Here is a 19,716-nt window from a genome sequence, read left to right as displayed (position 1 = left end):
GTGACCGTGCACGAGTGCGAACAAGGTTTCCTGTCGCCGTGGTGACGGCCAAAAGGGCGCCTGCGATGCCAAGTACGACGCCAATGATGCAACTCCGTACCGGTCCACTGCTTCATGTGTTCCGGCGACGCGGTTGCGTGAGAGTGCGGTGACACACATGGCCAAACCGACCCGGTACGGATACATTATACCGACTTCCCCTATCTACATTGGCGCTATTTCTTGAAGCTGGACATCTTGAAGACCTGCTGCGGATGGTGGGTACGGAACGACTCGAGAGCTACGAATTTTTACGGACCCAGATTTTCCAGGGCCGCCGAGAGCGCACCGGACGTCGCCCGAGAGGTGGCGCTCTACAAGCTCTACATCTGTATCTCTGGACGAGCCGATTCCACGGACGCGGTTCTTTATGAAGAAAACTCTTCCCGGGGCTCTCGGCAATGTCTCTGGGCTCGCTTGCGTTGCCGCTTCTTTGCCCGGTCCCCAGCTTCGACGACGGACACGCTCGGAGCGCGCTGCGTTCCTACCGCTGGCCGGGCATTATTCGAGTTCAGGTTCTAGAATTTTAACCCGATTCCCTTTCGATGTGAGGCCGGCCGATTGCGTGCTGTCGTTTTCGTTCTTTCACGCTGGACGAGGACGGATCCAGCGCCTTTCGTGGACGTTTTTTTGCCCACTTCTTAGGACTGACTGACCTTTCTCCACTTCGGTCTTCGAAGGTCTCGTTCGAATATTTGCTACTACCGCCGAGATCTGCACCCACGGTCGGTCCTAAGAAGTGGGGCGAAAGACCAATCGAGTCGTCTAGTAGTTGGTTCCCTCCGAAGTTTCCTTTGGGATAGCTGGCGCCAGCGGGAGAACGACAAGCAATTTCGCCCGTTAAAACGAACGACTGGAGGCCCCGGGAAGTCGACGGCCTCGATCTACTTTTGAACTTGGAACGGATGAAACGAGCCACTCATCAGAGGCAGCCGTATATCGCAGCCATTGTGACGCAACGAATTCGTGGTGCCAAGCTGGCTACTTATGGTAAGCAGAACTAGTGATGTGGGTTGAATCGAACGTCCGGCTAAGGTGCTCTACGGTTCGCCCATTAGATCTCCGAAAGATTGACGGTCGATAGAGACAACAGGACGGTGGCCAAGGAAATGGGAATCTACTCAGAAGTGTGTAAAAACTTACCTGTCAAATCGACAGGGCGCCAAAATGGATGGCGCTGGAGAGGGCGACCGATGCGGATCGGTCGGGTGACAGGTTGCACGATCGCCGGCGAGGCGACTTTCCCGATGCCCGGTCGAGTAGTAGGACTGATCCGGCGCCTTTCATGGACGATCGATTTGCACGTAAAAGGTGCTTCGGGCTTCTACCAGAGTTTCCTCTTGCTTCGTCCCGACCGGACGTGGATCGCCATCTTTTGGGTCCTTAGCCACCTGCTACACCTGAGACGGAGCGGAAACGCGCAGCACACGAAAACCGGTGCGAACTCGTCCCGGAACGATGATTCGAGGCACCACGCGAGACAGCAGCTTTGAAACGGCGAGCCGCACGCGACGACGTGTCACGTTCTTGCTTTCATTGTGACGTTGGAGTTCGCAAAGAGAAAGGCTTCAACGATATGCTTACGTTCGGTGGGTAGTCTTGTAGGAGTCGAGAGTTGCGTTCGGTTAATGACAGGAAGTGTGGTGGCGGTGGCAGCGGTAGCGGCGGAAGTATGCGACGCTCCGTCGGTGGGCACGAACTCGGCGCTGCGATCTACAGAACGAACGCCGACCGACGATGGCGGCTGCATCATCGACAACGGCCACGAAAGGGAAACAAGAAGAAAAGAGAGCGACGCTCGATCGGCGGACGCGAGGAGACGGCGACAGAAGTACCTTTCGCGGCCGGTAGTCTGGCCGTTTTGTTTTTTCACCTTTCTCTCTCTCTCTCTCTCTCTCTCTCTCTCACTCTCACACACTTTCTCTCTCTCACTCTCTCTCTCTCTCTCTCTCTCTCTCTCTCTCTCTCTCTCTTTCTCTCAGTCAATCACTCACACCCTCACTCAAAAAAGATGCGTGGAAAAATAAATAAAAAAGAGTACGCTGTCATTCTCACTCTTCGTCACACACACACACGTACACCTTCACTCTCTCTCTCTCTCTCTCTCTAACTCTCTCTCTCTCTTACACACACACACACACACACACACATACACACATACACACATACACACACAACACACACTTTAAATTTATTATTCAATTTTCAATAAGGTAAACTCTTAAATTATTAGTTGACACATTATTCATTAGGATAATAACATAGCCTGAAAAAGACATGGATTACATGGAAAATGCGAGCAAGAGAAATAATATTCTTAAGATTATAAACCTGGAAAAGTACAGGACAAGTTATTACATCCGGTAAAGTATAGAGCAAAAGACCTTTTACTTAAAATATTACAGCTAAGTAAAAAGTTCCTTGTTCTATACTTTAGCGGATGTAATAACTTGTCCTGAACTTTTCCAGGTTTATAATCTTAAGAATATTATTTCTCTTGCTCACATTTTTCCATGTAATAAAACACATATTGCAAGTTTTGTACCATCCCCTTGAGACCCAACTACACTCTGGCTGAAAAATATAGAAACTTCATAAGTAATATTAATGGCTTAAATTCAGTGGCGGCGTTAATGAAGATGTTACGCATCAATTTAATGTTAAACTTATCTTTATTAATGTATATCGAATTATACATAGATATATACAAGATTTACATAGATATAAGAGTTAGAACTTGTGATCCGCCCGCGGACCTTTTTCTTTATAAACTTTTGCCCGCAGCACTAAAAAGTTTCTCCACCCCTGGACTAGGTGAACAGATTCGATTTTGAAGCGAGAACTAGCTTTCAGTTAACAAGCGAAGAACGACAATTTTAACGACTACATTTTAGAGTAATCTCCCTTGCATTATTTACACTAAAATTTTGGCTGATTGTCTTAAGGACGCCGTAATAGTGTGTTTCCTTGAAATACGGTTAGATATAAAACAATTGAAATATATATTTAAAAAATGTAGGGTTACACAGATTGGAAACACAATACATATAATAATTGTGTATATCTATATATACGACATTATATACATTGTGAGTATATTCATTCTTCTGAGTCCTGGTACTTTATCGAAGAATCGAGTTTCCCCAATACCCACCGATATATAATTAAATTTTGTCAGTAGTCGAGTTGCGAAGATGCTTGGGCTTTCTCGACTCCGATGCTACAGCACTAATTGCCCATAATGAGTTTCAGGATTTCAGAGACTGGTGCAAGGAAGAGTGCTGGTGCCAGATATAATGAAATATGAGACCAAACCTGAATGTTTATAACAGTGAATTCAGCTAAAGGCATCCAAGTTTGTGGTGTTAATCCGAGCGATGAATTAAGTCTACCACTCAGCTACGTCTATTAATTGAACACGAATGGACGCTTGATGACGAGATCTCAAATAGAATCTGAAATAGCAAATTATAATTTTCACAAAGGTCTCAACGACCTATCTAAAATCACACACACACACACACACACACACACACACACACACACACACACACACATATATATATATATATATATATATATATATATATATATATATATATATATATAGGTGAGAAAGTTGGTATGTGGTTCTCCAAATACAATGTTTCTATACTCAAAATTTTATAACATTTTTCTAACATAACGATTTAAATATATACTTTAACCATGTAACACGAGCCTTCTGTAGTTTTTTCACTTTTGTTTATCTTTTATATATATATATATATATATATGTGTGTATGTGTGTGTGTGTGTGTGTGTGTGTGTGTGTGTGTGTGTGTGTGTGTGTGTGTGTGTGTGTGTGTGTGTGTGTGTGTGTGTGTGTGTGTATATACACGGCTGCAACAGTAAAGTCAACAGCTATGAAACTTAAGGCCAGTCCAACAAGCCAACTTGCTTTGAGAGGAAGTACTCATACCTGATTGGATGTCTTGTGTAATATGCTTCTTCGTCGCTCGGGTTAACTTCGACTGGTTACATCACATCTTTACACTGACTATCTTAGTAGCCAACTTCATACTAACTATCTTTTTACTGTTTATTTACGTCTTCATCTTCACACACCTCGTTCTTTACGTCACCAACTGATACTGCACGTTCCATTACCAATTCAAATCGTCCGCCTCACAGCAAAGGCCCACAAAACAAAGAAAAACGTGCAGCATGCTTCAAATTGATCACGTGATCAACAAGGTTATTTCTCCTTCGTGATACTACCCCATCCCTAGACCTTTGTCGAACCTACAAAAGTATACAACATTTATAACTTCAGTCCTTACGGTGCTATCTTGCTCTTCTTTCCTGACTTCCCACAGCGCTAGCCACCTCTTCCAACCATCTCTTGTTCTTTCTTCTTCAAACAGCCCTCTCATTTATGTTCTGACTTTTTGCTGTACCAACAACTTTCATTAAGTTTTCCTACTTCACATATTTGCCCCTTCCTTGCTTTGAATCCGGAACTGTAGCCCACCTGAAAACTTCCCGTGCTAGATCTTACATGCTAATCAAATTCCAGAGCTCTAGCCACTTAAACTTTGAGCTCTGCACTGCCCAGAGCGTCGATAAATTGCTCTTTCAGAAGAAGAGCCAAGAGGTCAGGTGTTGCCGTAGAGTATACCTTATGTGCCACGTGTTGTGATTTTAGTTTTGATCACGTGATTGCCTGCAGTGCGACTGTTTGCAGCACGACGTGTTCAGTGTTGGTTTTAGCTAGTCGAGAATGTAGCAACTCGCCGCATAAAACTGTTATTGCGTTGAAGTTTGGTTTTGCTTACAATTTAGCAATCTTTGTTTGTATTGTATATTGCTGTATTTTTAGTCGATTAAAACCTTTTAAACTTTGATATTCAATAATACAGTTCTATATTTAAGAGATGAGGAATTATGTACATTATTTACATTCAACGGATATTTGTCCTCATCTTGTTTGTCGTTAACACAAACTTTTCGGCTGATATACCCTCCAGCCTTTTCCAGTTGTCTTGGAGAAATTTCGAACCTGGGTTCTCATTCCTAAGGTATTTTTCAATATGATTTATCATTATTATTGTTGTTCTTTGTTCAGGTCACTGCTTAGAATGGTTAGTAGCCCGCGCTCTTAACCACTACTCCATATGCCCGTGAGCAATTATGGAGTGAATTTTAGGGCTTATAAATCTAATATTTTCTATCCTTCCTTAATACCGGTTCCCATATACTGCTTATATCTGCGCTCGGTCTGCTTAGGAGGTTGTTGTGTCCTAGCATATGTGCTGCTTCTTTTAGTTTTCGTGTTTTCCAGTGGTGTTCTCTGTCTATTATTTTAACTTCATCCCACAGGGATGGGGGGGGGTCTCCATTTTTCCATACGTGATCAGCTATACCCGATTTATCAATATCTCCTCGTGTCACAGCTTTGCGATGTTCGTCTACTCTTATTTTGAGGGGGCGACATGTTTCGCCTTTGTATAACCTACCACAGCTGCATGGGATGGAGTACACGCAGTCTGGTCATATTCCCTTCTATTGGTGGTTTTACTCGAAGGAGATATTTGCGAAGTGTTGTATTACTCTTGAATACTGTTCTGATGTCATATTTATTTTCGCCAGACGGCGTTTCGAACTCGATTAATGAATTCTGAGGGTGTACGAGCTTTATACTGTATTCTGCCATGTTCCTAACGGGATATAACATATGTGTGTGTGTGTGTGTGTGTGTGTGTGTGTGTGTGTGTGTGTGTGTGTGTGTGTGTGTGTGTGTGTGTGTGTGTGTGTGTGTGCGCGCGTGCGTGCGTGCACGCGTGTATGTGAGGGCGCATAGCCTAGCGGTTAGGGCGCTGCACTCACAAGCGTGAGTTCATTTCCTAGACAGGGTGGTGCGTTGTACTCTTGAGCAAAACACTTCATCTCATGTTGCTCTGCGATCACTTCGACGCTTAACACGTCATACATGTACACAGTGCACCTGCTTAGATAACCTCAATTTGGTGGAGGGAGTGAGCTAATGCGCGGCATCATTCTAAGCCAATAAAAGAAATCCCGTTTGATTTGCCTTCTCAGAATCCAAATACGTTGGGTATTTACATTTTTTTATCGTGCTTAGTCAATCAAGAAGAGACATAATTATAATTATTATAATTTCTGCTTTAATCAATACTCAAATGAAATTTTTAGTCAGCAGCCACACAAACACTCGCATTTAGTTTCAAATTTCGATGACATAATACCGAATTCTAACATAAACCAACGAAGCATTAATCAAATATTAAGTTTTATTCCTTGTTCGAAAAATTCAGTTTGGACCCTTGCATCTACTCTTTCACTTTGTTCTACAGTCAGCCATTTCTTCCATGTGTCCAATTTACCTGAAAATGTTATAGAAATAGAAATTTATTGCGCATCAATTTACTTTAGGTATATAGTCATATGAATTGCCAGAAACATCTCCTTTCAAGCGGTTTTCTGCCAGTCAATTTATTAAAGATATACATTATACACGTAAACATATATACATATGTGCATACACATACATACATCAGAGCTACCGACATTCACAAATGTAAAGCAGGTAAGGCTACAATCTGTCGATCAACGAGGGTGGATATCAGAGTGACTATGTAAATTGAAGAACAGTTAAAAGTGCTTTTGTTCCAACAATCTCATTAAACTTAGCAACGTCATTTATGAAGGCTAGTAATGGTAGGACATGCCTGCATGCCAGTAGATAGTAGGTACCATTTGACCTTATCAAAACATGTTCAAAGAACAGTTGCTGCACTATTCATAAAAAAGCCCATCCATACGGCTATATTGTTTTGAGGCATCCTAAGCGAATGAAAGTATTATAGATAATAATCAATGTGAACTTAAAGATGGAAATTCATAAATTTACAAAATAAGACTTAGTAAACATATTGACACCTATCTAGGTATGAAAGAACCAATTTTCACGGTATTAGTTTATCAATTCAGCAATTGCATAACAACAAAGCATCAATAAAGAAACAAATTTCATAACGAAATACCAACCACTGCTAAATAGTTGTGGAAGAGAAGAGGAGACAACAACTAAAACTAGTAAGGATGCTGCTGCACACCTGATACTACTGTTGCAAGGGACACTACTACCATTGTTACAACTATTGCTGAAGCTGCTACTGTTGCTTCAGTCTAATTGATATAGCCTCTACCACGACTGCTACAGCCACGTGTATTGCTGTTGTTACTACTACTAATAGCCAATCTATAATGACAAAGGATAACTACGATTGTTGTAATTGTTACTACAACTGTTACCACGAAACACCAGCAATCAGAAGGAAGCCAACTACCAGCACTGTGTGAATGTTATAAGAATAACAAGTGAAATTCGAGAACTGATATCATGAAAGATTACTTTCATTTCATTTCATTTCCCCTTCACTTACAACACGACTAAATTGTCTTTCAAAATGATTGAAACTGGTAGCATATTTTGAGAAAAATATAAATATTTTTCTCTCTTTTGTCTATAATAAAGTTCACAAAGCAGTTTTTCTTTCTTTTTATTTTTGGTGATATGTATGTAGGAGAGAGTGAGAGAAAGAGAGAGAGAGAGAATCTCTTCAAAAATCAAGGAGGAAGAGAATTACTACTGACAACTGCTTCGAAATCTTCAGTTTCTATATACAGATTATAAATTCACGTTTATGCCAATAACGATTAGTGCACTTTGTTTAGTGTGTAAATGCCTAAATGACAATCTAGATAAGCTAGTGAGTTTTTTTTTAGAAAAGGAAATAAAACAGCTAATACGTACATTATAGCAGTAAATTATATAAGATTATCCTCAAGTTTAAGACGTAGCATCGTTTATCTACATACCTTCAATAGAGCTCTGTATCTTTGTTAGAAGCGTGCTCCTTCCTTACAGGAAGACGTCACTTAAATGAGAATAGATATTCCTTTCTAATTTTGATTATTTGCAGTCTTCCTGAGAACATGCATACATGGTGGAAGTCAACTCGTGAACGAGTAACACCACTTCTTAAACTGAGTAAGTTTGTGCAAACGTTCCGAGAGTTCCGAGAAGTTCCTGTGCGTGAATTTGGAAGAGGACCTACTTTTCAGCGCAATCAGCTATGAAACTAGTGGCACAACAGAGGTTGAGATAACCAGAAGCCAGCTGCACTTCACCTTTTCTCTTATACAAGTTTACCTTCTCTTGGATACGACTTTAAACTGTATTCAGTAATGGGTCTGGTACGAAAGTTCCAAGGTTTTGGGGAGTGTAGAACCACCTTTTTTGCCACTATTGTTCCCAGGTCTACTCTGATCCAGAGTAGTAACACCTGTTAAGGTTTCAATTATGGATTCACATACCAAGAGCATGTGAACCACTGAGAATGAAGGACTCTTAGTTCTCGTTAGATCATACATGAATGCTTGCATACATACATGCATGCATGCATACACATACACACACACACACACACACACACACACACACACACACACACACACACACACATATCTTTGTATATTCAGAAAATTAACTAGGGTCTTCGAAGAAGTATAGGGTAAAGGAAACATTTATTTTTGAACTGGAATGTTCAATGTCAATCGCTTTATCCCGACCTAGCTATTTTCAAACTAGTGAAGAAAGGAAGAATTGCTATTACATTTATAAATGAATAGTTTACCTTGGAGGTGGGTGGTATAACCTGTCAGTTATTGGAGTAGGATATTTCTATGTATTAATCAAAAGGGTAAGTTAATTTTGTTTTAATTCATTGGAAGTAAAATTTATAAGAAGGATATAAATAATATATTTACCAGAATGGTAGTAAGTAGCACCTTCTTTGAACCCGTCTGTGGGATAATATTTTGTCTGTATTTTCTCGTCAGCTTTCATTTTATCGAACGTACACATTTCAACGATGCTCTCTATAAGTTCATCACTGACTGTCCTCCCCAAGAACTTAGCGACACGTGACACTATTTTGGACAGATCCTGTTAAAAAGAAATGTTGACGTCAATGTATTTAACAGGGTCTCATTAGAGGATAAAGTTTTTACGATTTATATTTTTCTAAATTTATAACAGCCTAAAAGACGGCGATTTAAGTGAAACAATAAAGCGAAAGCGTAAATTTCTAAGAAATTTTATACAATTTTAATCTGAGAAAATACGACAGGAGTTCAAACACGTAATTTATCAAAGCTTATTTATTCAATAACGTTTTATTGGTAGAACTTGAAATGCCAACATGCTAAATAAGGTAGATTAAAATTTTTTGAATACACAAATCAATACATAATTACCGCTTTCATTTCTTCGTAAGTTACCATAAGCACATTGGGTTTATCGTGGTAGCGTGTGTAAAATTCCTGAGTATGCTTAAAGTAGTCACCATAAGGAACTGAAAATTTGACAGAATAAATGGAGAATGTGGTTGTTTAATAATTCGATATTTGAAATGAAAAATTATATTTATCTTTTATTAGTTAAAAAAATGTCATATTTTGAGAACTGATACTGTAATGTCGTAACGTTAATGCTTCTCATCAACAGCATACGCGCATTGAATATAAATATTTGTAACAGTATTTCAGTCTCGGCTTACCAGTGGCCAAGCTATTGATCTACAGGAATCCCTATACATACATACACGCACGCGCGCGCGCGCGCGCACACACGTACACACACACATACACACAAATGTACGTACGTGCAGACACGCAGACATACACACATACATACTATTGAGAAATCTGCAGTTATTCTATCCAGATTACAAGTTCAGGTTTATACCTGCAATTATTGGACCATAAATACCATTCTTGCCTAAATACCATTCTTGAAAAATTAGGCTTCTCAAAACCAGAAATGTGAAAGCTAATTCGAAGACTACAGATCCAATTCATCACTGGAACAGTAAAAATCTGTAAAACTTTCCGGAAGTTTATCATTTAAATATATATGAGCATGTCTAGATATGCAACTATATGCATGAGAATACATACATAAAACATACAAATCTGCACATACATACATACATACATACATACATACATACAAGCAAACAAAAATACCCTGCTCTTTGTGGTTTGCATATTTTACCTCAGGAAATATGGGTGTTTCGTTCATCATTCGTAAACAGCCTTTATTCAGGAACCTTATGGACAGGATGGGCTATTCTAACTGGGGACCCATCTGCAAAGCAGTGCACTGTTTATCTTCGTATGAGGTCACCATGTCGCGCACTTATTGTTTTGATGCACATGCCTGGTGTATCACTATCAGACAGGTAGTCACGATGGATATATTGGGTTTCGAATATTTATACCCCATCATCTCATCACTTTGGTGGCGTGTGCTGCTCTCTCACTCAAAAACAACCACAACAACAACAATTATAATCCTTTCTACTAGAGGCACAAGGCCTGAAATTTGAGGAGGGAATAGTCAATTACATCGACACCAGTGCGTAACTGCTACTTATTTTATCGACCCCGAAAGGATGAAAGGCAAAGTCGACCTCGGTGAAATGTGATCTCAGAGCGTAGCGACAGACGTACTACCGCTAAGCATTTCGCCCGGCATTCTAACGATTCTGCCAGCTCAACGCCTTAGTAATAGTAGTAGTAGTAATAATAATAATAATAATAATAATAATAAGAAGAAGAAGAAGAAGAAGAAGAAGAAGAAGAAGAAGAAGAAGAATGTTGATAATAATAATAATAAACTTTCTACTAGTATTTCACTAGTACTTTATTTATCGACCCCGAAACAATGAAAAGCAAACTCGACCTCGGCAGAATTTGAACTTAGAACGTCAAGACGGACGAAATACCGATAAGCATTTCGCCCGGTGTGCTAACGATTCTGCCAACTCACCGCCTTGTAAAAATAATAATAACCCTTTATACTATAGACACAAAGCCTGGATTTTCTGGGAAGGGGGACTATCGATCACATCAACCTCAGTACTCAAATGGTACTTTATTTATCGACCCCGAAAGGATGAAAGCCAAGCAATATATAGTCACTGATTTGCAACAAGCAAAGTAGCTAGTTATAAAACCCAGTAAGAGATGAGAGAAGTAACTATACTGGAGCGGACTCTGGCAATCCTTCTGGCGACCAGTGTTCCCGACTGAGGATGAGCGAACTAGCTCGAAACCGAGTCAGTCTCGCGATCCTGTCGTCTGCTGGAAGATGGTAGAGGTTCACTCCCCTGCTGGCAATATATATATATATATATATATATATATATATATATATATATATATATATATATATATATATATATATATATATATATATATTTGAAGGTTTGGAGGTGATGTACAGAAATTATATAGAAAAAGATTAAGGTACTCAGAAATCTGGATGTTTGTACATTTACAGATTTTTATTAATGTCACATATTAAATAAAGCGCTTTTCACCTAGTCGTGTAGGATTTTCAAATTGTTTTGAGAAAACTTTGCGGAGGGTCTCTTTATATAGTTTTATTGAGTGTGTAGGGGTGGAGAGAGAGATATATAGGATAGTAAGAGAGGGTGAGGAAAAGTGAGAGAGTGAGAGTGTGTGTGTGTGTGAGTGAACACACAGGAACATGTGGGGAAGGAAAATTTAAGATCTTTCCCTTCTATAAATGCTCAAGAAACGATACCTCCTTCAGGAAAAATATGGAGAAATACTTCATAGCAAAATTCTCACCAAAACTGAATGGCTGAAACATGCAGATCACAACCCATCTAGGATCTTCAACTTTGGAACAACAGACCCTATAAAAACGGCAAGAAACCCAGATAGTGGGACATTTTTGTACCAACAAGAATTGAACCCAGTTACCTAGGTTCTCATATTTCTCTCCTAACTTTTTTTGAACTAACCAGCTGTATAGATATAATCACAATTCCTTCCTTCCCTTTTACACCCCTTTCAGACACACACGCACGCACACACACACACACACACACACGCACTCTCTCTACCACTGGACAATGATACCAAAGAATACTATGAACTTGTCACAGCAGGAACTGACCAACTGTAAACTGTAAACAGAATCTTCTTCTTCCCTCTCCTTCCCACTGACACACCTTTCAAATACACAGGCACACACACACACGCACACAGACACACACGCACACAGACACACACGCACACAGACACACACGCACACATACACACACACACACACACACAAAAACGCACCCACACTCTCCTACTAGACAATGACACCAAAGATTCTTTTTGAAAAGCAATTTCTTCAAAACGATCAAACCTGCTTTTGCCATTCCTTTAAAAGGCTAAAAATAAACTTATTGAAAAGAACTAACCAGCTATGAACCCAATTTTCTTCTTTTCTCTTTCCCATCGACACACATACGCACACACACAGACACACACACCAACACAAAAAAACACACACTCACACACACACACACACTCTCTCTCTCACTTTTCCTCACCCTCTCTTACTATCCTATATATCTCTCTCTCCACCCCTACACACTCAATAAAACTATATAAAAAGACCCTCCGCAAAGTTTTCTCAAAACAATTTGAAAATCCTACACGACTAGGTGAAAAGCGCTTTATTTAATATGTGACATTAATAAAAATCTGTAAATGTACAAACATCCAGATTTCTGAGTACCTCAATTTTTTTCTATATATATATATATATATATATATATATATATATATATATATATATATATATACAGAGTGCAGGGTGCACCTATAACCAGCTGGCGGGAGATCTGTCTGGGGTTCAACTAGTAGTAACATTGACCAGCCATATTGATGTGGCGATTAACTTTACTTCTTAGTATAGTGACAACTCTCATCTCTTATTGAAATTTTACAATAATAATATATATCTTTAAAAATGAGCTAAGAGAAATAACTCAAAGTGGTCAGACAAATGCCACACAGCATGAATTTTTGATTTATTAAAATAATCTCCGCTTCTGGAGGCTGTATTATAATTATCAAATGGCAATCATAACCAACTTCATTCGTGACAGAGGTAATTTCAAGATTGTAGTCATTCAAGAATCCATAAATTAAAAAAAAAAAGATTCGTTTTATTGTTGACGGAGTATACAGTATTATAGATCAAAGTATATAGTATTATAGATGCATTGCATCAGTTACGCACCGGATGCTAAATGACTGGGTTGTTAGCTAAAGTGCATACTCTTTGTGGATGGCAGTTATGGAAAAAATATAGCAGCCGCTCACTGTTATTGGAGGTGAGAAAGTATCAAATCCCATCGAAATAAAAAATATACTCTGCAACGTAGTACGTGAACTACCTGTCACTTTAGAAGAAATAAAAAAAAAATAAAGCAGAGAAGGATACGTCCATATTAGAAATTTAAAAAAATAGTGAAATGTGAAACAAATACAAAAACTCATGTAACCGAGCGTGACACAGTTTCGAAATGGTATTTGATATGTGATGACGTACTTATGTACGCTCAGTGGGTTGTAATACCTGTTTTTTGTTTTTGTTTTTGTTTTTTTGCAAAACCGTATGTTAAAAGAATTCCATATGGGATACCCAGGAATCGTGAGAATGAAAGTATTGATGAGAAGCTATGTTTACTGGTCGAATATGGATCAGGATATTCAAAAATTGGTGAAAGCCTGCAGGGGTTGTGCCCTGGCAACAAAGGCACCACGTGTAAAAATTCAACCTTGGCCCAACATTGACGTACCATGGTCAAGATTACACATAGACTTCGCTGGACCGTTAAATTGAGGGTATTATCTAATAGTCGCGAGTAGTTACACGAAATGGCCGGAAATATGTAAATGGAGGAAGCCAACCTCAAAAATAACGATGGAATTTCTGAACGAACTTTTTGCGCGATATAGCGTCCCATATATAGTGTCCGATAACGAAACATAGTTCACGTCAAAGGAATTAAAAACCTTTTGCAAAATGCATACAATGGAGCATATTACTACTCCGCCTTACCATCCGAGATCGAATGGACTGGCAGAACATTTCGTAGACACGTTTAAAACGGCACTGAAAAAATTTAGAAATGAACTACTAGCTGACGCAATTCTTAAGTGTTTACCGAATAACCCCAGCACCACATCAGATATGTCGCCGGCTGAACTAATGTTCGCCAGGAAAGTCAGTTCAGTGTTTGATAAATTACTACCGAGAAGAAAAGAAAAAATGGAGAGAAACACCAAAAATAAGATAAAATACTTCAAAATCGGTGACAAGTTTTTTTTTTAAATATACAGAAGCGGAAAGGAGAATTGGGAAGAAGGTATAATAAGTAAACGTTTAGAAAAAATAACGTACTTGGTAAAAGCTCATACGTGAGAACACAAGAGACACCTAAACCAACTGAAATAAAGGTTTACAGAAGAAAGAATAAGACATGAAGAGCCAATGGAATTTCTTTATGACATTTTTGACGTCCCGATATCTCAAGAAATAATCGAACCAACGAGTACAACAACTAGGAAAAGAAAGAAAACAGAACTTTTGAAAGTAGACCCAAAGCAAAAAAAAATATTCCAATTTCTTCCCGTGGAATTTTTAAAAAAGGTGGGAGAGAAGTGGTAATAAAGATAATAAAATAAAAATATTGACTTCCAACGAAAGTCAAACTCAAAAAGGGGAGATGTGGTGAAATTCTGACACTCCTGTAGAATAGCAAGCCAACTATCCTAAACCGTATAAAGACGCATGCGCACTGTCAGTGAAGACAGTGTGGTATGTGCAGACGCTTTGTGAAGACAGTCGTAGAAGTCATAAAGAGATGCTGTTTGTTACGTGTTGTTTTTCATTATAACCTTGTTATAAGTTCACGTTATAAAGTGGCATATGCAATGAGTTCAAAGAAGGACATAATAGCGTCGACGAGATATAACATGTGTCTTAAGAGCTTTTCACAGAAAGTTTGCTTAGGTGGAAGAATACAATTGATAATGAACATAATAGATAATTATCCATAATATTCACTATCAATTGTATTCGTCCACCTAAACAAACTTTCTGTGAAAATCTCTTAATCAATATTCGTGTTTCTTAATTGCCGAAAACCAGTATATTTAAATATCACATTTTGATTTTAAAAGCAAATTTGTTTCTGAATGTTACAATAGCTCTCAGCTACGTTTTGTTCTCTAAAAAGGTACGTGTCTATTTTTTCTATAAGCGTATAACAATGACTTACTTCATACTTCTCCACTTATCTTTTATCTTCAATTTTCTTAAATTGGATACGCCTACTATTAAGTTGCAGAACTTTGGCGAGATTTGGCTGCTATTTCTACCACGTCTACCCACCATGTAGAGGTCTGAACTTAATTTTCATTCACATATTTGCATTTCAAAAATATAACATAACCTTTTCCATAAATCAACTATCGTAAAAATTTTCTACCATGACCTCACATTTTCTATGTATGTGTGTACCTTAAAAGACGTGATTCGACAGAAGTCCAATAGAATAGTTCAGGAGTGACTTTGGATTTAATTATCCCTTACAGGTATTAAACTCCTCTAACTGATACCTATACTATATATATATATATATATACGACGGGCTCCTTTCAGTCTCCGTCTACTAAATCCACTCACAAGGCTTTAGTCGGCACGAGATTACAGTTCAAGACATTGGACCAAGGTTCCGTACAGTGGCACTGAACTTGGATCCATGTGGCTGGGACGCAAGCTTCTTACCACGTAGCCACGCCTGCACCTATATGAGGGAAAAGAAATAACATTTCATTAACAATTGAACTTCTTAGATGATTTTATTTGTCATTATGTGACTGATGCTGATGGTTATTTTTTCTATGCAGTGATGTAGCGTTTTCTCATATCAAAAGCCTCCAAGTCCTACTATTAAATCTATTAAACATACCTCGACACACTTTTTTCTTCAAATAATCATTTGTTGCATATTTACACTGCACAACTGAACGCTATTCAGTGTGCTTTACAAACCTGCAGAGTTTTGTTCTGGGTTTGTATTTTCTGTTGCATTAGCACTACTTACACATAATACGTATGCTTGCGTATTTGCGTTATTTTCTGCATGTTGCGTATATATTTATGCATTAGGTTTGGTTTTGTGTTTCAATGCATCTTATTTAATCATTTCAAAGGCAGATACTATTATAGACATTTTTCACTGTTTTCAGACTACATTTGCATTGTGTCTTTTATTAATCTATCGTTTATACTTCCATAATTTCTTTAATAGTGTGTAGCCAAAGAGGTTTTTGGTAGTTTCTACGGGGAATGCTTTTATTCTGCACCACAATAAAATTCCTTCAGTTCCAGCTTCATTTTGTTTTCCTTTGTCCGGTGCTAATTGTAGTTGAATATTTGAGAAACGATTTGCTTATCCTCTCAGGCCAAGCCATCATCATTTTCTTCACGTACCACTTGAAAAATAAGGTATAGATAGAAAACAGGTGCTACTCTCCAATAAGATTAATAAAAAGTTAATGAGAATTTCGAAATTGGTGTAAATAAATGGGCTGACATTAACTATGCTGTTGAAGCTAGGCGAACAAAACAAGAAAGCAGCATATGCATTTGGTGCGCCACAGTAATCTGAGGTTGTGTGCAGGTACTTGAATCACTCTATGTATCTTCCATTTTTAGGTATCCTTATTGTTATTCTGTATTATTATTGCCACTGTTGTTACTTGTTCATTAATGTACATTTATTTTTATTTCATTTTTGTTCATTTATTTTTTTATTTTCTCATCTAAAGCGGAGAGCTGACAAGAATCATTAGCACACCCGGCAAAATACTTAGCGGTATTTCACCCGTCGCTACGTTCCGAGTTCAAATTCCGCCGAGGTCGACTTTGCTTTTCATTCTTTCAGGGTCGATAAAGTAAGTACCAGTGAAACACTGGGGTCAATGCTATCGACTAGTCCCCCACTAAAAAAAATTCAGGCCTTGTGCCTATAATCGAAAGGATTGTTATTGAGTGCATGCCATCAAAGTGACACTGGAGTAAAATATACGAAACCCAGTATACCCATTATGACTACTCGTCTCATAAGGGTACACCAAGCACATGCATCACAACCATATGTGCGTGACATGGTGATCTCATATCAAGATAAACAGCGCATGACGTTGCAGGTGAAGCCCAGTTAGAATTTTCTTCAGGTCGAGTTGCCCATCCCGTTCAAAAGGTCCCTGAATAAGGGTTGTTTAAGGATGGTGAATGAAACACCAATGTTTCCAGAGGTGAATTATCCAAACTCCAAAGAATTCCTCTCACCACATGGCTATGATGCTCTCCCACTACTTCTGCTCATGATCAGAGATGCACATATGGTCAGCCACTAAGAGACATGCTCAACTGGTTAAGGACAAACAACTGACAGACAAATCTGTGGCACTGAGCGGAATATTTGCTGTAGTCCATTTTTTATATCAAGACGAAGCAATATACATGTTAACACTTCCAATTAGTTAAGATCAGAAGCCATGAGAGACACCGTCTATTATTTGCCTTTCATCCTTTCGGGGTCGATGAAATAAAAGTACCAGTCAAGTGCTGGGATCAGTGAAATCGACTAGTCCCTTCCCACAAATTTCAGGCCTTGTGCCTACAGTAGAAAGGATTATTATTATTATTATTATTAAAGAATAAAATGTTTTGAATGACACAACAATGCACTATTATACAAACAATGGACTATAATAACTGTTGTAATTTAATCATCCATAATCTGATATGATATTTCGGAATAAAAATTCCTAGGGATATTTGAAGAAGAAATTTTTATTCCGAAATACCATATTAGACTATGGATGATTAAATTACAACAGTTCTTATAGTTCATTGTTTTTATCATAGTGCATTGTTGTCTCATTCAAAACATTTTATTCTTTACAAACAATACACAATGCTTCAAGCGAACTACAATGCTCTCCTATTATTATTATTACTAACTATTATTATTGAGTGAGAGAGCAGTGCATGCCATCAAAGTGACACTGGGGTAAAATATACGAAGCCCAATATACCCATCATGACTACCCGTCTGATAAGGGTACACCAGCCACATGCATCACAACTATATATACGCGACATGGTGATTTCATATCAAGATAAACAGCGCATGACCTCGCAGATAGGGCCCAGTTAGAATTTTCTTCAGGTCGAGTAGCCCATCCTGCTCAAAAGGTCCCTGAATAAGGTTTGTTTAAGGATGTTGAATAAAATACCCATGTTTCCAAAGGTGAATTATCAAAACCCCAAAGAATTCCTCTCAACACATGGCTATGATGCTCCCCCACTACTTCTGTTCATGATCAGAGATGCACGTATCGTCAGCCGCCAAGGGACATGCTCAACTGGTTAAGGTCAAACAACTGACAAGCAAATCTGTGGTATTAAGCAGAATATTTGCTGTAGCCCATCTTTTTATACCAAGACAAAGCAATGTACATGATAACACTTCCAATCAATTAAGATCAGAAGCCATGATTATTATTATTATTATTATTATCATTACTACTATTTTCTTTATTAATCTGTCGGAGTCGACTTTGCGTTTTATCTTTTCAAGCTCGATAAAATAAGTACCAGTTGAACACTGGGTCAATGTAATCGACTCATCCTCCCGCACCCCCGCAAAAAAAATTGCTGCCCTTGTGGCAAAATTTGAAACCAACAAGGCTGTGAGCTGGCAGAATCGTTAGCACACTGGACGAAATGTTTATCGGTATTTCGTCAGTCTTTATATTCTGAGTTGACTTTGCCTTTCATCCTTTCATCCTTTCATCCTTTCGGGGTCAATAAAATAAGTACCAGTCGAATACTGGGGTCGGTGTAATCGACTAGTCCCCTCTCCCAAAATTTCAGGCCTTGTGCCTATTGTAGAAAGGATAGTAGTAGTAGTAATAGCAGAAGCAGCAGCAGCAGCAGCAGCAGTAGTAGTAGTAGTAGTAGTAGTAGTAGTAGTAGTAGTAGTAGTAGTAGTAGTAGTAGTTGTTGTTGTTGTTGTTGTTGTAATAGTTTAAAATGTCTTACCTTCTCCTTTCATATGAAGATCAAAATAGCTTGGAAAATCTCCGTTGTATTGAAACGTATTAGCCTGTTTCAAATGCCTATAGTATGTAAGAAGTGTTGCTTTCGGATTGCGGTTCACGTAGATAATTTTGTGATTCTGCAACAATTTCGGGGGAATAAGCACAAGAGGGAGATGTGAGCTTAAGACTCGAGGAGATTTAACAGCTTCAAGAGTTTCGACCGGTGCCATATCTAATATCACATCTTCTTTTATAGCGGGCGTTCTTTTACTGTTTCCTGCCAGTATCATATTAGTTATTTCATACATCCAATGTGCGCCTAAAATGTAAAATTTAGTCATTGATATAATAAAACAGTAAAATAGGAATTTCTGTCAAGAACTCTCTCATACTGTTACATCTGAATGTAGATTCTGCTGTTGCTACCAGAATAGAGAATGTATAAATTATGTCACATATTAGTATATGTTACCTAATTTAAATGATTTGACATTATAAGATAATATAAATTTATAAAATTAATACATTGGTTATATTAAATCAACAAAGGCGTAGATAATAGCAGAATCATTAGGACACCAAACGAATTCCATACAATATTTAGTTATGTTT

The 19,716-nt window shown here is 38.5% G+C and overlaps 1 protein-coding gene across 1 annotated transcript in view; it reads right to left on the bottom strand.

Annotated features, from left to right (window-relative positions):
- Window positions 1-6,183: 6,183 nt before the first annotated feature.
- LOC106871853 (sulfotransferase 1E1) overlaps window positions 6,184-19,716 on the bottom strand; it is a 16,000-nt gene continuing 2,467 nt past the window's right edge. Inside the window, exons 2-5 of the mRNA XM_014918584.3 lie at window positions 19,106-19,423; window positions 9,364-9,461; window positions 8,875-9,052; window positions 6,184-6,425 (exon numbers count right to left, since the gene is read on the bottom strand). Coding sequence (XP_014774070.1) covers window positions 6,319-6,425; window positions 8,875-9,052; window positions 9,364-9,461; window positions 19,106-19,423 — 701 coding nt within the window. The 3' untranslated portion in view covers window positions 6,184-6,318. The remainder of the gene's footprint in view (window positions 6,426-8,874; window positions 9,053-9,363; window positions 9,462-19,105; window positions 19,424-19,716) is intronic.

Source organism: Octopus bimaculoides, chromosome 3, assembly GCF_046866305.1.
Source record: "Octopus bimaculoides isolate indiv1 chromosome 3, ASM4686630v1, whole genome shotgun sequence".
Taxonomy (NCBI): Eukaryota; Metazoa; Mollusca; class Cephalopoda; order Octopoda; family Octopodidae; genus Octopus; species Octopus bimaculoides.
Note: the sequence above shows the minus strand (reverse complement) of the source record. Positions and strands in the feature narration are given on the sequence as shown.